Raw genomic sequence first — 22619 nt, forward strand, 5'->3', positions numbered from 1 at the left:
AGTTTAAAAGTGCTCATGTCATGTGGCCTAGAGTTGCTTCTTTTGAGCTTGTTGTCAAAGACCCGGTTGCTTGTTTCTATCGCAAAACCTGGCAACGCAGCTCAGAGAGATTCCATGATGTTTTCCTCCTCGGGGTGGATTGGATGGCCTGCTCTGGATTGATCCTGTCAAAACTGCCCTGAGAGAGAGACACCCACCCGCAACGTGGGGTAAACACACACTCACACACACCACCACCTTAAAACACCATAAAATATACGTTACTGTACCGTTATGTTCTGTGGGACAGCGATACGAGAGTCGCCGTGGAGACAGTGTGAGAATACATACGCAAAGCTACTATCGGAGGAGCCTCGATCAGCGTTGCCATGTCTGCTTATTATAAGCGACTTGGGTAGTTGCGGGGGTTGCGGCTTGTTTCTAAAGTGCTTATAATTGGGCTTGTTTCCTAATGTTGTTTAATCCAGTGGTTCTCAAACATTTTAAGTCAAGGACCCCCACATTGATATGTATTTGTCTGCGGACCCCCATCTGACCATATTTGTATGCCAGCCAGAGGGACCCCCATTCCAGATTTGTGTTGTTAAAATGTTTCAAAGAATATTCCAGATTTTTCTCATTTTCTTCAAGATTGTTTTTGTGTGTGAAAATAGCAGCTCTACAAGCTCACAACGCGTTGTATCGTGACGCGTTGTGAGCTTGTAGATCTGCTATTTTCAAATAGCCGTCGCTTCTTTTGGGCTTGTTTTCCTAGACCTATGCTTATTTCTCTCGCGTAAATCTGGCAACACTGGCCTCGATTCTTCTACTAGCAACCAGAAATTACTCTGCTAGCATCAAGCTAGCAAGTTCAACCAGCAGAATCTCGTTCATGTAAGACAACCGTTTGTTTACTAATAAACACAAAGCCTTTGTTAATGTTGAGTTTAAAGACCACAGAGCGTCGCGTTGTTTAGTTTGAGTGCGTTAGTGATAGTATTAAAGGTTGTATTAATGAGATAAAATAGTTTTCTTATGCGGATAAACTTGTCAAAGTGTGTGATAATGTCGTTTAACTGCAGCTATTGTTGTTGATAAAGTGGAGGTTGACTATAAACGTGTCCCACGTTGCTTTACTGCCCAACCAATGGCTGCTTTGTTGACTTTTCGTCCGGCCTAACGTTCGTTGTGTGCTGTTTAGGGTTTACTTAAACGTTGCTGCTGTTGGAAGTATATACACTTAAATGTTAACTGCTGTTTGTTAGCTCGATGCTAACTGCTGTCAGTTGCTGTATGGCGTCCATGAGAAACAGCTATACGTCATTTCACACTGGACAAAAATGACATCATTGTTACCTGCTCTGAGTACCTGCTGCTATCTGTCACGATTACACATTCAAGTTGACGATTGATTGTCACACAAATAATTGTGATTAACGACTTAATTGTGTTTTTGACATTGGAACATGATGAATAAAAACGTAATTTCTGTTTGCTGGCAGGCCAGATATGACAAATAATTAAATGTACAAAGAAATTACTTGCATATTTAATCATTTTTAAAATTAGAGAAATAGCTGATCTACAAGCTTTCAATGCATCGAGAAGTGACGTGTTGTAAGCTTGCAGATCAACTATTTCTGCTGTGTTTGGAAAATGTTTCAAAATGTAACATTTTTCAACATGGATACGGTTATGCAAAAGATTATTGCAATTATCTCAAATTATTGTGTATATGTAATAATTGTGACAGGCCTACCTGCTGCAAGCAATCTGCTACAGAGTAAATCCTGAGTGTTACTTTAAAGGAGTAGTTCACCCCAAGAATTACTTATTTTCTATCAATTACACACCATGAAGCATTGAATTCATGGAGATTTTTTAGTTTTTGTCGCATTCCTAAGCCAATAATTTGATTACCGGCGGAAAGATGCTAATGTATCCGGTAGGACACTCAAAGGAGTCTCTTTGAGTCTCCCACCGGAAATACACCCGGTCATCAAATTTTTGGCTCAGGAATGCGTCAAAAACAAAAAAATCTCCATGAATTCAAGGCTTCATGGTGCGTGTAATTGATAGAAAATACGTATTTTTTTTGGGTGAACTATTCCTTTAACCCATTGAGACCTGAAGCCGATTCTACATGTCTCCTAAATCTCAGTATTCTGAAAAACGTATGTTTCTATATCAGCGGTGCTCAAACTTTTTCATGTCAAGGACCCCCAAAATTATATGTATTTGGCCGCGGACCCCCATCAAAATATTTTGTTCCAGGGACCCCCAGAAGCAAAGATTTGAGTTCAAAATGTATTTTATTATGTAATTATATTCAAAGATTTGCACACATTTTCACGATTTTTCAAAAATAGCAGATCTACAAGCTAGTAGCGCGGCACTCGGTGCCGCGCTATGAGCTTGTATATCTGTTATTTTTGAATAGCCCAAAGTGTAAAATAATGCTTTTTAGCTCAAATCTAAAAATGACACAGTTCCAGGTCTTAATGGGTTAACTCTAATAGAGTACTGAAATCCTGACGTCACTCGCTCATCCCCTGGGTCGCGGAAGTAATTTCTCTATGAAGAATAACATTGGGTCATCTTAGAATCGTGTCATATAAGAATTGTGGTCCAAAAATAAACAAACTGTCCCTGCGATATTGTCGGGGAGGTGGCTCTGTATCGTTTATGATAGTCAGTCGCTCATATTTGATACAGTCTGTTTCTGGGGAAAATTTAACTAATTCGGCGGAAGTAATATTAGCGTTTTCTCGCCGTCAGTTGATGCTTCATATCCATATGAGTCAAACCGCCGGGCTCATTTGTTTATTTTTGGAACACAGTTCTTCTTTGACGCGATATTAAACACGTCTATGGGAATTCAGAATGGGGGAAAAAACGCGACCCAAGTAGGATGTGTAAATGACGTCAGACTTCGGTGCTCTATAAGTGTACAATTGGAACGGGTTAATTTGGTTCTATTTTAGCTCCAATCGGAACCTCTCCCTCCGCTATATAGCTCCGAGATGAGGTTCCACATAGCTTGGTGCCTAACTGCCTGTGAGGGGCGACACCGGCGAATATTAAGTAATAAAAAAGCTATTTAAACGCTTGTTTCAACCCGTCGGTTAGATTTTCTTGAGTGCTAGAATTTAAAACATCTGAGAGTAGGGAAGAATACCTTTACTTTTTGGATACGATGTGCGGAAAAGGGCAAGACTCATGCATAGTGGAAAATATTTGCCGGTGTCGCCCTCCACAGGCACCGAGCTATGTGGAACCTCATCTTGGAGCTATATAGCGGAGAGAGAGGTTCCAAATGGGGCTAGTTCTATTTGTACACTCTGTGAGTTAAAAAATTATGACAAATTAACACTTTGTTGTGACTCATCAACAAAACTAATCAAATTTTGTTTTAGGTAACTTTTTTGCCTATTACTGGCTCTCAATTAAACGGACATCATTAAGCAACTGTTATCTTGTTTCTCATTGCACTTCACCACACACTTGATGGTATTTAACACACATAAAAGTATGCCAGAGTAACTGAAATATAATTAGATATCATATCCTGAATTTGGTGTTGTAATACTTGCTTGTCGGTGTGATTTTGCCAACCCAGTTTGTTCCAACTATAGGGCTGCAACTATTGATCATTTTCTTAACGAATATTCTACTGATTACTTTTTGGATTAATCGAATAATCGAGGAGCGTGATTTCTTCATATATATTTTCTTTTTTTTATATATCAATGAATCGATTAAACTCCAGCATCTGGATTCTGGGAAAACCTTCACAGAAAATGTTAGATGGACAAGGTCACAAGCTTGTCGATTGGCTATTTTCAGCAGAGATATTTAACGTAGAGCGAAAACGGAAAAGACACTTGTATTGTGCCCTGAGCGACTCCACTCAACAACGTGTGGGGTTTAAGTAATTAACATTTGATACTTCGGCAGCGGGCACACAACAATGTCATGCAAAAATAGTTAAAATAGCTGATCTACAAGCTCACAACACGTTGCATCACGGCACGTTGAAACCATAGATAGGCTATTTTAACTACTTTACTTTTGATTATTCTTTAAAACTTTTTTTTAAGTATTTCGCCCATAATGGAAGATAGGCCCAAAATAGGGATTGATTATCAATACATTATTTTATTAAATTATCGATTATTTATAAATTATCGATTAGTTCAATTAACTTCTTGCACCCCTAGTTCCAACGTTAATACAGTGCTGCATGAAATGAAATCTCATCCGTTGTCTTTTGTCTCTTATTACGATTTGTGCCATTCCACAGGTGCTGTTGGAAGAAGACACTGAATAAAAGCTGAACAACAACAACAAAAAGACAAGATCCCCTCCCCCGTCCTCCTGTTCCTGACCCTCTCTGAAACGAACCTATTTCACCATGAATGAAGTCAGTGTAGTCAGAGAGGGCTGGCTCCACAAACGAGGTGAGAGAATCTTTATTGAGGTTTTGCTATGCCAACAATTATTCGTAAAAAGTGGGTATCATCACGGTATCAGTAGAAATGGAGTTGTAGCTGCGTTTGATTGGAGTTCATGGTTAAAATGTTCACAAAGGATGTGATTACACAATGTAGCCTTCTCAAAAATTCTTCTTGTCTTGTCAAGGTGAGTACATCAAGACATGGAGACCGAGGTACTTCATCTTGAAGAGCGATGGGTCCTTCATTGGCTACAAGGAGAAGCCTGATCTTACTGACCAGAGCTTACCTCCACTCAACAACTTTTCAGTGGCAGGTCAGTCCCAAATCGTAAGACAGCTGCAAACAAATTGCAAGAACCTCTCGGTTTCACATTGCTTGCTGCTGTGGATTATTATTGGTATCACTTCGACTTTTTTCATCCATACATTTCTAAAGCCAATGACCTCTACCAACTAACTAAATGTTGAATTGTTCTTTACGTACAACTAGAATGCCAGTTAATGAAGACTGAACGACCCCGTCCCAACACATTTGTCATTCGTTGCCTGCAGTGGACCACAGTTATTGAACGCACCTTCCATGTGGACAGCAACGACGAGAGGTGAGAACAGAGTTTTGTCACTGCTGTGTTTAACCAAATGAACCCTAGTGTCCCTCCCTATTCTGGGCATGTCATAATTGGTGAACATTCAGCAAAGATTCAGTGAAAATAGCAGATCTGCAAGCTCAAAACACGTCGCAATGCAACACGTTGTGAGCTTTGAGCTATGAGCTTGGGAAAGAATTAGGGGTTAGATTATAGATCCTTGGGGTACCCTAGTCAACTGAAGTATTTAGGGTTTAAGTGGTTAACAGAACGGTTGATCTATTTTTTCACCTGGAACATGGGGGCCTTAAAGCTGCATTGTGCCATATGCATCCCCTACCAATAAACAAGGCGAATTACATTGAATTCATATTCTGTATATCAATAATTCATTCAGAATTCTTCTCAAACACTATTAAGACAGGATGCGCTTGGTGCTACAAACATGTAAAGAAATATATTGTTGATCATTTTGTTAACACATTTAATTTGATTGTTAAGCTGTACAGACTGCCGTTTGATTTCAGTCCATTATCAAACTAGCCTGCAGAATGCAAGCTAGCTAATCTCAATATTGTTTAGAGAATAACTGTATGTAGTAAGTCTCAGAGTTGACCCTTGCCGTGATGGCACAGCAAATGTTGACACAAAATTTGCATAACCTCAAGTTATGTCTTCTATCATGGTGGACAGCAGTGTCTGTGGGCTTCAACAGCCTTTGTTGCATGACTCTCATTGAAAATACTATAGTTTTGTGCTGCTGTCAAGTCTGTCAATGTGCATTGACCGTAGAGGGCTGACCCAAATAGTTCGAATATTCAAAGCTTCGTTCGATGGCACGGGATTCGAACATGAAAAAGAAAGTCGACTATTATAGGGTTTTAAAAAAATATATATTCATTTTCTTTTCTTTTCGAGCAGTGGGTTTATAAAAAGGTAGGAGCAGAACTCGGGTCGGGGGGCCGCGCACTGCACGTTTGAGCATGCCCGGCCGGTCTCATGGACACAAATAAAACACTGCAACAGAAGTGCACAGTGCACGTCCCTGATCAAGATTTCATTCAAATTTCTCCGTAATCCACACAAGTATGTTTATAAATACTTTGTGTCAGTTTAGTTATATCGCCAGCCGATCAAAGGATACGATTTGAAATGAAAGTGACGGGTTTTGGCTGAACGAACCACACTCGTTTTGCGAGTCCCCCCTCTCTGGAATCTGGTGATTAATCTTTAACCCACAGGATTTAATATAGTCTGTCATATAAAAAAATACAATGCCTAAATAAAAAGGAAACTTGAATGGCATCTTTTGCAACATAGTAGCTGTCCATCTAGGCTCATGGGGACGCATTTGTGTCCAATCGGACAGGCAGCAAAATACATTTTTATTGCTGCTGAGCGGAGCGACCGGTGCGCAAATCAAGGTGAGCGACGGAGTGGGGGGGATCGGAGCGTGCAGGGGGGGGGGGGGGGGGGATGGTATTGGTGTGGGAGCAACATGAATAGCGAATAGCAAGCGTGACAACAGCCCCCTGGAGCGTGGAGCGGCATTTCCCCCCCGCTCCACTCCGCTCACAGGCTCTGCCTCAAGTTCAACGTCATACATTTCATTATCATATAAAACGTATTACCGGGGGGTGGGGGGGTGGTATTATCTGTCTAGGGCTAGGCTTTGCACATTGGCACACTCATGGCACTGGGCACACCTAAATCTAACACTGATTAATTATTCATTTTATTAGCTCCAGCTGTTTACTAGCTTGGAATAAAATAAAAAAATCCTGAACAGGAACACAAGCTACAAAACCCCTTTAACCCATTAAGACCTGGAACGCATCTGTGTCACTTTTGATTTCTTTGGCTATAAAAAAATAGCAGATCTACAAGCTCATAGCGCGGCACCGAGTGCCGCGCTATGAGCTTGTAGATCTGCTATTTTTGAAAAATCTTGAAAAAATAATAATTCGATTTTTTTTCAAAAAACTGTTAGGATTTAGAAAACATTTTAAAAACTGTTAGGATTTAGAAAACATTTTAAAGAATCGCCTCAGGTCTTAAAGGGTTAATGACTCGTATAGTAGGGGTTAAGGGTGATCCGTGATGTGAGAATGTGCGATTTTGTGCCACAGAGAGGAATGGATGCGAGCGATTCAGTCTGTGGCCAATGGCCTCAAGATGCGTGAGCAGGAGGACGAAGAACCCATGGATATGTTTGGCTCACCCACTGAATCCAGCCTTGAGGAGATGGAGGTGGCTATGTCCAAGAGCCGGAACAAAGTGGTGAGAGGCCCTCGTATCACGCAGTGGGAAACATAATTATGTTTAGGAATGCAAATGTTTTATGTATGAATAATTGCTTGTAGGAATGTAGCACTACACTAAGCTCGTGATTCTATTTGCGAGCTGAGCGTCCAAAATGCTGCCACACCAAAGACATTAAATATAATGGTGTGTCCTCATGTTACATACTAGTGTGACAGTATTGTGTCTAAAAAGAGTTCATCCTTAAGTTTGATGAGACAACAAGTAAGAACTTGATTGCCTTGCATCTTTGATGGTTCAAACAATAATAATGAGCAAATTGTATAAGAATTAGGGCTGGGTGATATGGACAAACTCAAATATCACAAATATATTTTTCACCAAATACCTCTATCTATTTTGTGGTCATAATATTGTATTGTAATAATTATATCACATCACATTGTAATGATATCTTTTATTTTTTTATATATATGTTTAAAAATAGGTAAAATATTTTTACTATTTAAAAAAAAGTGCACATTTTGAAAGAAATTGGGCTTGAAGTGATTGAAACCAGGAAAACATAAGACAACATTTATGTCATATTATTTTATATTTTTATATTCTATCCAAATCCCTGACGATATCTGGTCTCATGCCACATATCGATATATTGCCCAGTCCTCGTTCAACTACACCATTCACGTTTATGTCACAACATGTAATTGGTAAGGTATTTTATTGCAGCCTTTTTCTGCTTTTCAGACAATGAGTGACTTTGAGTACCTGAAGCTGCTGGGTAAGGGTACGTTCGGGAAGGTCATCCTGGTCAAAGAGAGGTCCACTAGTGTACATTATGCCATGAAGATACTACGCAAAGAGGTCATCATAGCCAAGGTTAGCCGGCACATTTAAGAACACATTTTTGATTGTATCTTTAACTACATTAACCTTATTCTGGGCATGTCATAATAGGCAAACATTCGGCAACAATAGCTGATTTACAAGCTCACAAGGGGTTTCATTGTAACAAGTTGTGAGCTATTTTTGTTGAGGAGATTTTGTGTGGAGGGGAAAAAGGATGGGACACTGCCTGGTCAACGGGGTATATACTGTAGGGTTTAAAAGGTTGATGTCATATTACTCTGGTTTACAACATGGTGTCCAGGGACCCCCCGGTGTCCTTGAGGGGGTTCTAGGGGGTCCTCAGCTAAATTATTGTTAGAAACCAAAAAGACACTTACAGATCTTTAACCATGAGAGTTTACAAATGGAATCAAATGGACTCAAATGGACTCAAATGGACAAGTCCATTTGATTCCATTTGTGCTCTTTCAGAGTAGCCTAATGCATATCAAATGGGGTCCTTGAATTAAAAAAAGGAGAGAGAATCACTGTTTGTTACGGTCAGCTTTTATTATCTCTTGTAATGATTGAACAGGGAGCAGGGGAACATTTGGATGCTCAGCAGTAAAGGTAGTGTAAGTGATTTTTTTGGGTAAAAACTAAAGCTTACGCTCTATATTCTGGTATTAATAAAGACAGGAGTGTTATTGATTAAACATTCATTAAGCAGGTTAAAAACATTTAAGTGTATCTCAAGGTTCATCCCAAGGTGTCTCAAAGGACCTTCGTCAAATGACAGATAGACTTTGTTATGTAGTAGTTGCTACAGTTTTCACTCTTAACCACTTAAACCCAAGGGTTCCCCAAGGGTCTATGTTAGACCCCCTCCCTTATCCCCTCTACACCAAAACTCTTTGCTGAAAATACGTTATGAGTGCTAAGAGCTGGTAGAACTGCTATTCTTTTCTGAATGTTCGCCCCAGAATGGAGATGCAAGGGTTCATATGGTTAAGTTTGCATCTTATAATGTGTGTGTGTGTGTGTGTGTGTGTGTGTGTGTAGGATGAGGTGGCCCACACAGTTACAGAGAGTAGAGTGTTACAAAACACGAGACACCCTTTCCTCACGGTGAGTACCACATACTTTCTTTATACCCTCCATATAGGGCTAGGCATTATATAAAAATGTTATCATTTAACATCTGTCATTGTGGGATCCATTTAATATTGTGAATCATGATACAGAATTTTGTTAAATTAACATTACCAGTTCTGTGTTCATGCAATATGATGAAAATCAACTAGGTCATTTGTTGTAATTTTCCATATTGATATCATAATATCAATGTGGAAATTATATTCAAATAATGTTTATCGCTAAATAAATCATATCAATATATATTGCTAGATAAATAATATTTATCACATTTTTATTGGAAGAAGGTCTGTTGAATAACCTAACGATTATTTTGATAATCAATTAATATTTTTTTAAAACAAATATCTTTGTTTTGATTACATTTATAATCAAGACTACAATGCTATTTTATTATTAATACCATAAAATGACAGTAAAATATGATAATACAGTAGAAAGTGAAGTTCTCAACATAAGCAGACATCTAGACATTGCTTAATAACAATCAAAAATATTTGAATTTAGTAACAGCCAAGCATTTGAACTTTGGTTAGGTTGTAAAGAGAACATAATTCATTGCTAAACCAAACTAAGTACCGTAGTCATTTAAAAAAAATAACTGCCAATTATTCCTTTTTTCCAGACACTGAAATATGCTTTCCAAACCCACGATCGGCTGTGCTTTGTAATGGAATATGCCAATGGAGGCGAGGTGGGCACACAAACACATGTTCAAACACAGATGTCGCACCACGCTACAGTTTCAAAAGACATAAGCGGTTTGGCATGCACATTGTAGCACATTCGTGTTGTTATTCTTCCTCTCTGCCTCCCCTCCTTTAGCTCTTCTTCCACCTGTCACGGGAACGGGTGTTCACAGAGGACAGGGCACGATTCTACGGCGCTGAGATTGTGTCGGCGCTGGAGTACCTCCATTCACGTGATGTCGTTTACAGGGATCTAAAGGTGAGAAAGACAAACCTGTCACTGCTCTTTTAGCTGTGATTTACTTAACAGACTTGGTTGAGGTTTACAGGATGGTTTGGTTTGAGGACGGGTCAAAATGATAGCATATTAAGAGTCATAAGCTGTGTTTCCACTGGAATCAGGGTCCGACATTAACGGATGCCGGGTGTACAACGCGTCACCTTGCGATGCGTTGTGAGCTTGTAGATCTGCTATTTCCGCTAAGTGGTTAAACCTGCAGACAAAACAATGCAATAATTTTCATTTTTGGGTTTCACATGACACATCCCAAGGTTCTAAAGACATTTAAAATGAACAGTATGTTTACATACATACATGCATACATACGTCAGAAAGCCAGTAACTATTGGCTATTAGCTAGGTACTGCCCAGTGCCCACCAGTTACCCCATTTGTTTCCAATAGTATTGCTACAAACTGCGAACAATCTTCCAGTGGCGTTTTTTCTGTAACCATAGTGCAGATTCCAATGCGGGTTTCAGCTATTTGACACAAACCTTGGGATGTGCAATATCAAATAAATAATCATATATTCAACTATCCCCCAGTGGATAAATAACACCCACCCACCTTTTATTTAGGTATAATTGATGTGGTTCATGGAGACGTCTGTTCCTGTGTGTATTCTGTTTACAGCTGGAGAATCTGATGCTGGACAAAGACGGTCACATCAAAATAACAGATTTTGGCCTTTGTAAGGAGGGCATTACTCCTGATGCTACCATGAAGACCTTCTGTGGAACTCCTGAGTACCTAGCACCTGAGGTAAGGCACTGATGCTAAGACAGTGGAAATGGCAGGTGACGTGACTATGCTTCTTACTCCCACAAGTTACATTATTATTCACACCTCCATGTGTCTTCCCATCACATCCCATAAATCCTCACTGTTTTACAGAAAACCAACTCGCTAGTATATTTTAGGGTCCAAATAAAGACACCAGAGTCCCATTGGGCCCACGTCGGCAGTGATCCCATTAATCAATTCCTATTCACAGATGGCGTGCACACAGCTGCGCTGCCAGTCTATTTGTGACATATGACTCCACATTTGGGCAAGGTTTCAGCCCGATTCAACCGTCTTTGACTTACATTTTAGATGTGTAAAAAAAACTAAAAGAAGTAGTCATGTGGATCTTGGAACCACATGGGAACGGTGTGGCTCCAATGTGGATCTCGGGTGATTAGCTTAGACTTGTTTTACAGGGACCAGTTACAAATTGCAGCCACCTGTATTTAGGTGCACTTTTAGAGAGGTTTTGAAGGGTAAGAGTCACACTTTTTTTACGACTGTTGGTAGGGCATTCCACATTCTGGTGGCATAGCAGTAGAACGAATGTGACCCCATTTTTGTGGCGAAACTGGGTTCAGTGAGATCAGTGGGGCTCCTTCTGGTGTTGTGCCTGTGTGTGTCTTTTATGCTATTGAAGTAGTCTGACAGGTACATGGGTATCCCTGTTTTCACGCGTATTCTTGTAAACCAGGCCCATTGCAAGTTACTGTACTCTGTCCTCTACCCTGAGCATCCCACCCTAGCATGATGAGCAGGGGTTAGGTGAGTTCTGGGTGTATGTTATGACATAGACATATCCATGACGTGACTCCAAATTTAATCAGGTTTCAGTCCAAACAGTGCCCTATTGACTTCCATTATACAATTTCAGTTCCCACTTGTTCTAAAGTCTACTAGAATTAAAGTTAAATATTTCTAAAACAGTGTGAAAATGAATCGTGGGGGGTCCTAAGTTAGACCACTGGCAGTGTGCAGCAGTTTGTAAGATTAGCAATGGACAGTGAACACACCGACACATACCAACCCTCTTAGAAGATGGCTAGCCTCCTGCAGAGCCATGCTATAAGAACAATAATCTGCAAATGGTGTCGAGCGACAGTTGTTGCCGGCGGTGGTGGTAATACCTCAAACCCAAACATGTCTGTGAGTATGAGGAGAGCGTTCAGATGTGTGCAGTCTGTGCACTTTTGTTGTTGTAAAGAAGTATGTTAATTGATTTTGTTCACGTATTTATTATATTGTTTATCTTGTTGAATGTGTGACTGGTGAGAGTCAAAGTAAGATAAGTCGGTTTTTCAATGGCCATCTTGCAGCCTGTTGATCTTTTGTGAAAACGAAAGGTCTGAGAAGTGCTGCTTTGTACATCTGCTATTTTTGAATAGCCAGCGCAAAGATTTGAAATGACACAGATGCTTTCCCGGTTTTAATGGGTTAATAGTAATACGTTATATGCAGCACAAGGATGGACAGGCGTTACACACATTAAGGTTGATGTGTAAAAGTCTCCAAATGACTGCTCAGTATAGTCTTATGCCATGACAACATGATAAGAACAATTGGATGTTTGGAAAATGCTGCTGCTGAAAGACCAATGTCTCTTTTACTTTTATGGTAAAACTTAACTTTTCGCTGATTGGCTTGAACTTTACCGACTACAGTTGCTAGTCAGCCGATTAAAACATCAGCAGACCAAAGGCCTGCTTTTTTTTCTTTCTTTTTTTTAAAAACAACTTTCGTCAGAAGAGACAAATGGTTTCTAATGGTGCCTAATCACACTCCAATTCCATTTCATTACAGATTCAGAAATGCCTGACTCAGTCTACAGTACGCTATTAACTCTAATGACTAAATCACTTCACAAATTTATGTGGGACTTTTTTTTAATGCCCTTGATTTATTTCCTAGGTCCTAGAGGACAATGACTATGGCCGGGCAGTGGACTGGTGGGGTCTGGGTGTGGTCATGTATGAGATGATGTGTGGCCGGCTGCCCTTCTACAACCAGGACCATGAACGCCTGTTTGAGCTCATCCTCATGGAAGAGATCCGCTTTCCTAGGAATTTAGCCCCTGAGGCCAAGGCTCTGCTGGCTGGCCTACTCAAGAAGGACCCCAAGCAGAGGTACCATTCCCTGGCTGGCTTGTGTGTGTGTGTGTGTGTGTCAGGGTTATTATCGTTAACTAAAATGAATGAAAACTAGAATAAAAGAATAAAATAAAATGTTATAGTTCAAGAAAATTTGGCTTTACAAAAAAGAATATAACTAAATGAAACTGTATTGTTTAAACTAATAAAAAAATAACAAAAATCATAGAAAAAATGTCCTTCGTTTTAGTCTGTCGGTATCCAATATTTTTCAAAAGTAAATGGCGAAAATAGCCCAGTACAAGCTCAGTTGTGAGCTTGTAGATCTGCAATCTTTCTGAGATTTTTTAATCTTGCCCCTGGCTACCCCTTATTATAAGAATAAACTCAAACTAAACTAAACTAGCAAACCCGCTTTAAAAATGAATTAAAACTTAACTGAAATTGAAAACATGAAGTCAAAACAAAATAAAAACAAATTTAAATTTAAAAACTGTAATAACCTTGGTGTGTGTTTTGTTCTGGGATTATATATTTTTCCTTGACGTTATTATGCTTCCATTGACAGGTTAGGAGGAAGCGCTAACGATGCCAAAGAAGTTATGAGCCACAAATTCTTCACCACCATCAACTGGCAAGACGTGGTGGAGAGGAAGGTAGGAACTTGTGAGGCCAAAGAATGCAAGGATTTGAAGTTTAATTCCAGACATAAGGCGAGTGAGGATCAAATCACATTTTGTAGTCTACATTACAGCTAGCTATTACAATTACCTGTGGAAGCATTAGGTTACTATTAATAGAGTTGATAAAGGGTCGTAAATCCTGCTCTATGTTAATTAAAACTATTTGTAGTTGAACAGCTGAAAACCCAGTGTAAAAAGGATGAGACGAAATCAAAGACAGACACAGGCTTGTTCTCAAATTAAAAGATTGACATTTTATTAAGAAAAACAAAACACATGCAGTCTCTAGAGGAAAGGAGAGACCTGATACTAGGATTAGTTTTGTCCAACCTCGAACTTAAAATCATAAGATTGGTAGGCAAACTTGAGTTATGCCAAGATGGCACACTAAAATAGGATATGATGGCATATATATCAATATTGTCGACAAAATACATAGTTAAACTCTATCAACTATGTTATACTATTATCCCTTTGTGTCATCCATGCAAAAGGCTGTTATTCAACCACCCTACGTTCACACAAACGTGGAAAGATAGAACGTTTTTATTCAACTTTGGCATTGATTTTTAACACAATGTTTATGTTCATTTTTCCTTTTGAAATTTGAATTGAAATGCTACTCACTTAAAGCAGCACCAATATTGCACTGCACCTACTAACAGTCTTTGGCCCCGACTGTTATGAGTCCCAGAGGTTAAATCTGCAACTGATTATATGTATCAGTGTACACTCATATTCAGTAACCATACTCGGTCATTGCTCCATCCCACCTCAGCTTACCCCGCCCTTCAAGCCGCAAGTGACATCGGAGACAGACACCCGGTACTTTGATGACGAGTTCACAGCACAGACCATCACACTCACACCTCCAGATAAGTGTAAGTATTATCGTGTGTGTTAGGAGGCGAGGGGGTTGATGGACAAGTTAGGTTGATGGACAACCAGTTTTGACAGTTTGCTTGTTGTTTGTTTTACAGATGACAGTCTGGATTGTGAGGACCCCAGACCCCATTTCCCCCAATTCTCCTATTCGGCTAGCATAAGAGAGTGATACAATCTCAACCACACACGCTCACACACACACAAACAACCTAAAACACACACTTAGGACATGGACACAGACAGCTCCTGTGGCCATACCTAAGCAGCTTTTCAGTGACCAGTATTGCCATACAACATACTGGAGTTTTGGTCCTGGCAAGATATAACCCCTGATTTATATTTGGTTGCGCGCAGTGTCGCGCACTGAAAATAGCCGATCTGCAAAATCACAACGTGCCACAGTGTGACTCGTCGCTAGCTTGTAGATCGGCTATTTTCGGTGTGCGACACAGACACATATAAATCAGGCTTAAGTGCCTAGACTTGGTGGCCATATTGTTCTGTATGAACCCCCTTATCCACACTACAGACAAAGCCTGGCTGCATTGGCTGTACTGTAACAAACTGGACTTCAGAACCTCATATTGTCCTCAGCACAAAACACCATTATCAGGACTTGGCCTAGTACCTTCAGATGGCCTATAGATACCTGCTGCTGCTTCTTTGGACTATACCCCCCACCCCCCATTTATTTCTAAAGCAACTGTCTCTCCCATTTGTTATGGTCTTATAAAAAGCCATACAGTTTCTCTATGACTTTTCCAAGTGCTCTTCTCGGGAACTAACTGTCACCAGTGGTGACAGACTAGTCTTTAAATGAGGGAGGATGAAGTGTGGCAAGTTATCCGCTATGTTTTTCTTCTACATTTTGTGTTTCTCAAGAAAACAAGGGGCATAGAATGCAAACTGAATGTCATTCTTTTAGTCACGGCGTGTGTGAGAGGATGAGGTTTTGTGTGTGCGTGTACACGTGTTTAGATGATGCTTGCCCACTATGCCTCAGCAACAACACAAATTTATGAATTGGTTAGCATGGCAAAATATACGTGATTCTGTCATGGAATTCTATCACAAAGCAAAACAAGTGCAGTGATGGAGAGATATCCTTTTTAAAATGTATGCAATGAAAAAAGAAATTGTGTAATTAGTTTGCTCTTGTCTCGGAATGTGATCTCTGTTAATAAATCTATGTCAAGTGCTACACGGCAATGAATGGGAACTGGGAATAGCTAAATGCACAAGGTGTATATGTTTTTTTTAATGTTTTTAATTCTAACATTTTTTTAAAATCTTTTAATCAGTGAACGAAACACCAGCCATGTGATTTTAAAGAGGGTCAAAGAGCACTTAAAAGTTACTTAAAGAAAGCAGACCTCATTCTTCTCAAATGGACCATGTGCATACTGTAGCTGACAGCTTCCTAGTTTAATGTCCTAACCCTTTTTTCATACCTGTACCAGGTGTCCAGTTGCCAGGTGCACTGGAAAATTGGGAATTTTAGAAAAGAAAAAACTGGACCCTATAAATTCACAGTACGTTCAGAATACCAGTTCATATTTTCAGTGTCATTCTTCAGAGTGTGCACTGACTCGGTTGTATCTGATCATATTTATCTTTACATGGTTTACAGTCTTGCCAGAACATTTTAACACATTGATTGCCAAAGAAAGTACTCAGGAGCTGAGATACAACATTTTTAAGTTTTAAGTTAACAAGGAAGTGGATGGGAGTCTAGATCTTCTACAAATCATATCTCCTTGGTCTTTGGGTCAAATTAAAAAAAAAATTGTTTTAATTAAAAATATTTTTTTCCTTAAACGAGTTAACTCGATCTTGGCAATCAAGTGATGGATTTTAAAAACGAGTTAACTCGTTCTTGGCAATCAATGTGTTAAGAAGTTTCCTGCCACCTAAAATAATAGTATTCAGATGACAACTCACTCATTTCTAATTTGCTAGTCTTAAATAAACAAATACATTTGACATTTTGTCAAATTGTGATGACATCATACTGTACCTACCCTTTGACTGTGTGTGCAGATCCTTCTAATGTTGTTCCAAAGGAACCAAAGTGCTGTTTTCTTATTTTTCTTTGTGCCCAACTTTGACTTTGAATTGAATCAGAAATGCTCTTGCTGGATTGTGTGTGGGAAGGCGCTGGAGACAAATGAATCATCTTGTCCAAGGCTGACATACTTTGTGAACACGGTCCATTGTGAGATTGTGTTTCTGTGCAATTGTTGCAACTTGCAAGGAGTATGTTCTTTTTTGTGTGTGTGTTTGTTTTATTTTCAGTTCTCTCATTTGTCTATCAAAACCAGCCACACAAGTGGAACGTAATTAATTAATGACTGGGGTGCACCATTTCAGTTTCAATAATGGGTGTATGATTAAAAATGAGGATGCACCCACCATTGTATCTGGTGCTAGGCTGTTGAGTGGCTAGTGATAAAGGGCAGGTGCAGTACATCCAGGTTAACCTCCTTTCCTCTCATCAAGCCATCTGCCACATGTGCTGTTATGAAATGATTTCCGTTATTATTTTTGGTATGTTTTTGTTTTTATTTTCCAACTTGCTGTTTCCCCTGTGTTCCTTTACCCTTAAACTCAATACATAGTCTGAAATTAAGGAAATTTCATAATGGTTGAAAGAAATTTATGTTTTTCAATTGCATTATGCTATTCAAACAATCCATTTCTATTTGTCTATGAATGTAATTCTGAAAGACAATGAATGAATACACATTTTTATCTCTGTATTTGTCTTAATTGCATGTCTGTTCATAATTATCTGCATAAAAATATGCACATTTTCCCTATAATTTGATATGTTTTAGGGATACAAAAGTTTTTGACCTGGGTTGGACTTGGAACCATCACCACATAACATTGTATTTGAATAATGCATTGCAGACCTAAATCGTAGCACCATCGACTACCAAGATGCTCACAAGGTCATAAATATCACACTGTTATTGGGTGGTTGTCCTCACACTGTGACATAATCACAATGGAGAAATTTGTCAAAAGCAAATAATTAAAACATTTATTTTATTCACATTATCTTGCATCCAAATAATATCAGCTTAAACTAAGGGAATTCAATTTGTGATCTAGAGTCAGAGATAACGTAGATTATTACAGCCACAGTGTTACAATTTCATCACTCATCACCCATTTCTTGTTATCAGAAGTTTTGAACTAATTCAATTGACACCATGTGCTTAATATGATATGGGGCTTAGGCTACTCTGCTGTATATCAATACAGGGACGGTTGTGTGAAGTTTTTAAGCCTAGGCAATTTTATAGGTACTTTAAATATACGTATATTATGTATGTATATATGTTTATATGTAATTACACACACACACACACACACACACCATCCATTGAAGCATTTCAAATGCATTATAAGGGGGGTAGAGCCTGGTAGAAGCTTCTGGTGAGTGGTGACTATACTACTCAAATATTTTACCTAAGTAAAAGTCTCTGCAATGTTAGAAATACTCTTGAGTAAAAGTACAAAAGTATCAAAATGTACTTTAAGTACCAAAAGTATAAAGTAGCCTACTCATTATGCAGAATGTCCCATTTCACAAGTTTTCAAATGTATAAAATACATATCTCTTGAAAATGGCATATCTACAAGCTCACGATGTTTTGCGTATTCGTGACGCATTGTGAGCTTGTAGATCTGCTATTTTCAAATGGCCGAAATATATATTGTGTAGGGCTAAAGTGCTTATTGTGTTTTGTAATCATGATAAAAATGTACAAAGTAACTAGTAACTCAAGTTTTCGTATAGTGGAGTAAAAGTACAATACTTTCCTCTGAAGTGTAGTAGTGTAGTATAAGTAAAAATACTGAAAATTGGAAATACTCCAAAAATACCTCAAAATTATACTTAAGTACAGTACTTGGTTACCTAAGTGGCTGCATAACGTAATTAGGCAATGAAACGTCTGTACTTTTCACGGCACGGCGCGGCGCGGACATGACGTCCAGGAGACGCACGTCACGAGCCTCACGGTGCCTCGGTCACACTAGCCGGCCGCATGAAACATGTGCTCCTTATGACGGGAACGACCGACCCCGCCTCTGTTCACTTCTCACATGCGTTATATTATACCTCTATGCTCACATGTCACTAACCATACCACCACCACCAACAGTGTTGTTGCCATGTCCGCTTATTATAAGCGACTTTGGGCTTCTTTTTCTCTAAAGTTGCTTGTAAATATTGCGGGTTGCGTTTTTTTTGCTGGGCTTAATTGTTTTAAGTGTAGCTGCTTATTTGGGCTTTGCTTCCAAAAGTGTTTCATTATTATTTTAACCAGTGGTTCTCACATATTTTCATGTCAAATATGGTTATAGATTGGCTATTTTCAAATAGCCGATGTATACAGTATTATAAGTTTAAAGCGTAGTAGTCTTATTTTTAACTCTATGGTAGTAGTCGCTTCTTTTGGGCTTGTTTTCCTAGACCTGGTTGCTTATTTTATTTATTTCACAAAATCTGGCAACACTGACCACTACACTGACTTACAAGCAGCAGTGGCGCACTAACTCCCAGATGTAGCATCTATCTAACGACGACACTCACATTACCTTCTATACAGGCACTGCTTGTAGATCTGCTATTTTCGGCTCAACACCGTTGTTCAACGAAGCATACATACAATTAGGCTTTTGCTCTGACTTTCGTCGTACGACCGTGTCAATGGAAACAAGCCATAGTGCTTTCTTGGGTTTTAATCATTTTAGCATACTTTTCTGAAAACTTGTGAAATGGGACATTCTGCATAATGAGTACTTTTGTACTTTAAGAACATTTTGATACCAGTACTTTTGTACTTTTACTCAGGTCAATTTTGAAAACGGGACTTCTACTTGTAACAGAGTATATCTACATTTCAGTGTTGATACTTTTACTTCAGTAAAAAAAAATTAGTACTTTTTACACCACTGCAGACCACTTCTATTGCCCTCTCTACTGCTGGTTTTGGCTTCAACTCTGTCTGTCTGGTTTTGTTGTTCCTCCACCCTCCATCCACCCTCACTCTCTCTCTCTCTCTCTCTCTCACTCACTCACTCACTCACGTGGACTCTATAGTGGCTCCGCCCACACACGTGTTTTCACACGGGATTGGCCAGGGCCCACTATCTGTGACGATTACGTAGTGGTGTGAAGTAACTGAGTACATTTACTCAAGTACTGTGCTTAAGTACAATTCTACTACGTACGTACATCTCAAAGGCAAATATTGTACTTTTTCTCCACTACAATTATTTTGATTATCATTTCAAAACATACATTACCCACTTTTGGCCATTTGAAAATAGCCGATCTACAAGCTCACAATATGTGCACATTTTGAAAACTTGTGAAAATGGGATATTCTAGTACTTTCTACTTTTGGTACTTGTTCATTTTGACACCAATACTTTTGTACTTTTACTCAAGTTACATTTTGAATTCCGAACTTTTACGAGTAACAGAGTATCTTTGTATAGCAGCATAGATACTTTTACTTTGAGTACTTTTTCCACCACTGTGACTCATAGAGTTGTGACTACGTCAATGCCGAGTTGCCGACATCACTATTCAAATAAGGGGGGCGTGTCCAATCCATGCCTTAATAGCCATCATGGATGGATTTTGTGCATCAAAAGGGGAAAAGTGCTTTGAAGGGCACACAGGTACCTCCTCTCCTCAGCACCTCCTCCTCCTCAGCACCTCCTCCTCAACATCTCCTCCTCATCATGTACCCTCTCAAGAAGTCACCGACCATCTCTGGGTCCAGAGTTCACCCATATTTTGATGTTATAACACTTCTGTTCTGGTGAAGATTCCTGACCAGTTGGAGGGGAATAAGAGTTGAATCGTTTTGCTACATGATGAATATGATGATCATGTGCCCAAACCAAAAAGAGCAAGGATAAGGATAAAGCACATTCGTGGAATACATACAAACTGGTGAGTAAAAGCACTTTCACTTCTAGATACATGTGCCCCATAACTTTTGTGCACTGCCCAGCCTACAGCTGTGTGTGTGTGTGTGTGTGTGTGTGTGTGTGTGTGTGTGTGTGTGTGTGTGTGTGTGTGTGTGTGTGTGTGTGTGTGTGTGTGTGTGATATACAACCTGTATTATGTACATGCACATAACCTTATTCTGGGTGCAAATGAAATGGTAACTTTGTCCAAACTTGCCCTGTTACTCATACGTCACAGTAACTTCAAATATATATACTTGCTGTTTTATTTGTTTTATGATTTAGTATCAGTAATATCATACTAAGGAACTAGGAGGACCATGTATTGTAAAACAGTGGTTCTCAAAGTGGGGTCTCACTCAGAGAGTGTACAAATGGAACTCTGTACACTATCAGAGTAAATTAAAGGTAGGTTAAGTGATATTTTTGGGTTTTCGTTTAAAGGTTATAAAGCTCTTTATTGAGATAGTAATCATTGTTATAGAGTGTTTGTTCAGTAACAGGGGTCTCCCCGTCTCTCCAGCTCTTTAATAAACAGAAAATACATTTTCAGGTGGGTTGCCAATTTCAGCCGATCAGGAGAGAGTACCCATTTGTCAGCTTCAATTGTATAGTGTTCATATCTTTGCATCATCACTTCAAATGTACTTGTTTTTCCTGTATCCTGTATGAGTTCTCTCTCCTGATTGGTTGAAATCGGTGTCCTGATCTGAAAATGCATTCTCTGTTTACTAAAGAGCTGGTGAGACAGGGAGATCCTTGTTGTTGAACCAACACTCTATAGCAACTCTATTAGAATATAGAGCTATTTAACACTTATTTTAACAAACAAAAAAATTACAGTGCAGATGCGGGACCCCCAGAGGTAAACATCACATGGGATCCTTGAAATTAAAGTGATAAAGAACCACTGTTCTAAAGACATACGGTATACAGTTCCTTGTGAGCTGCCGAGGCTGTAATTTCCATGGACCGGCAGGAGCAGGCGATTACATCATAGGCAGGGGTGGGAAGCTAATAGTCACAGATAAACACAGATGATTTGACCAAGTTACTGCTGTCTCATCCATGTGCACATTCTGCTGTTTACACAGCCTGCACTATTGGACCACGTAAGCAGCAAAAGCCAACACTACACAAAACAACCGTGAATCACAGGTTACTACTATCTCAACTGCATTTGGATTTACGTGCAAGACTATGTTCATGCTGGGATGTTTCTTTTGCAGATTATTACTGTATAATTGGTGATATTACAAACGCTGAACTGTTAACAAAACCAGTTACATTGTGATACAGTAAAACTCATAGTTTTATCAAACAATGTTTCAATGTCTCGTGTGTATGAATGAATGAATGAATGAATGAATATTTTATTTCTGTGTCCGGATAATTTCTTGACCCATCCCACATGGGATTATCAGACACATCAATTAAAACAAAAACAAAAAACAAACATTCCGGTGTATACCCAGCCAGCAACTCATGTAATACAACCTGATTTTGAACAAGTACCTTGGTCATACAGTACATACATTCATATAGACTTGCACATAGAATATATAAAACTCACTCAAGTCACTTATGGATAGCTAAGCCTACCTGATGCATTCACTACAACCCCACTGGGCTACTGGGCTGGTGGAAATGTATAAATATTATAAAGAATTTTGAAGTTGAGGCCTGTTTATGATGCCAAAATCATTATCAGTTTATGTTAAATGAACTGTTTTGTATGCTATTTTGACATGATTTTTATTTTATTTTATTATCTAATGATATGATGTTTATGGTTATTATTTTATATGACTGTTATAATATGATTGTTTTATGTGTTATGTGGTTTATAGGACGCCCCTTCGGCCATGAGTTTGATAAAGGACCACATCCTCCCCCAGTAGAGCATCCCTGTCTCTCATATAGAGGAACAGTGCGTTCTGCGT

At 39.1% G+C, this 22619-nt stretch overlaps 1 protein-coding gene across 2 annotated transcripts; it reads left to right on the forward strand.

Annotated features, from left to right (window-relative positions):
* Positions 1-93: 93 nt before the first annotated feature.
* Positions 94-17436, forward strand: LOC308090285 (RAC-beta serine/threonine-protein kinase-like). 2 transcript variants are annotated; one of them, XM_080435378.1, is made up of 14 exons: positions 94-209; positions 4283-4439; positions 4621-4749; positions 4926-5037; positions 7152-7302; positions 8032-8163; positions 9175-9240; positions 9893-9961; positions 10093-10215; positions 10872-11000; positions 12933-13147; positions 13680-13767; positions 14573-14675; positions 14775-17436. In XM_080435378.1, exons 2-14 carry the CDS (start codon positions 4394-4396, stop codon positions 14846-14848), a joined length of 1437 nt encoding a protein of 478 aa, XP_080291504.1. In that variant the 5' UTR covers positions 94-209; positions 4283-4393; the 3' UTR covers positions 14849-17436. The 2 variants fall into 2 exon arrangements, with proteins under 2 accessions (XP_080291504.1, XP_080291505.1); XM_080435379.1 differs by lacking the exon at positions 94-209 and adding an exon at positions 742-873.
* Positions 17437-22619: the final 5183 nt, after the last annotated feature.

This window comes from Gymnoscopelus braueri (assembly GCF_963280865.1).
Source record: "Gymnoscopelus braueri genome assembly, chromosome: 8".
NCBI classification, from domain to species: domain Eukaryota; kingdom Metazoa; phylum Chordata; class Actinopteri; order Myctophiformes; family Myctophidae; genus Gymnoscopelus; species Gymnoscopelus braueri.

What these genes read in the sequence shown, in the direction of transcription:
- LOC308090285 (XM_080435378.1), top strand. Translation starts at nt 4,394, where the DNA reads ATGAATGAAGTCAGTGTAGTCAGAGAGGGCTGGCTCCACAAACGAG. An exon ending in TCGTTTACAGGGATCTAAAG is followed by an intron (nt 10,216 to 10,871) that starts GTGAGAAAGACA and finishes TTCTGTTTACAG; the next exon opens with CTGGAGAATCTGATGCTGGA. An exon ending in CTGAGTACCTAGCACCTGAG is followed by an intron (nt 11,001 to 12,932) that starts GTAAGGCACTGA and finishes TTTATTTCCTAG; the next exon opens with GTCCTAGAGGACAATGACTA.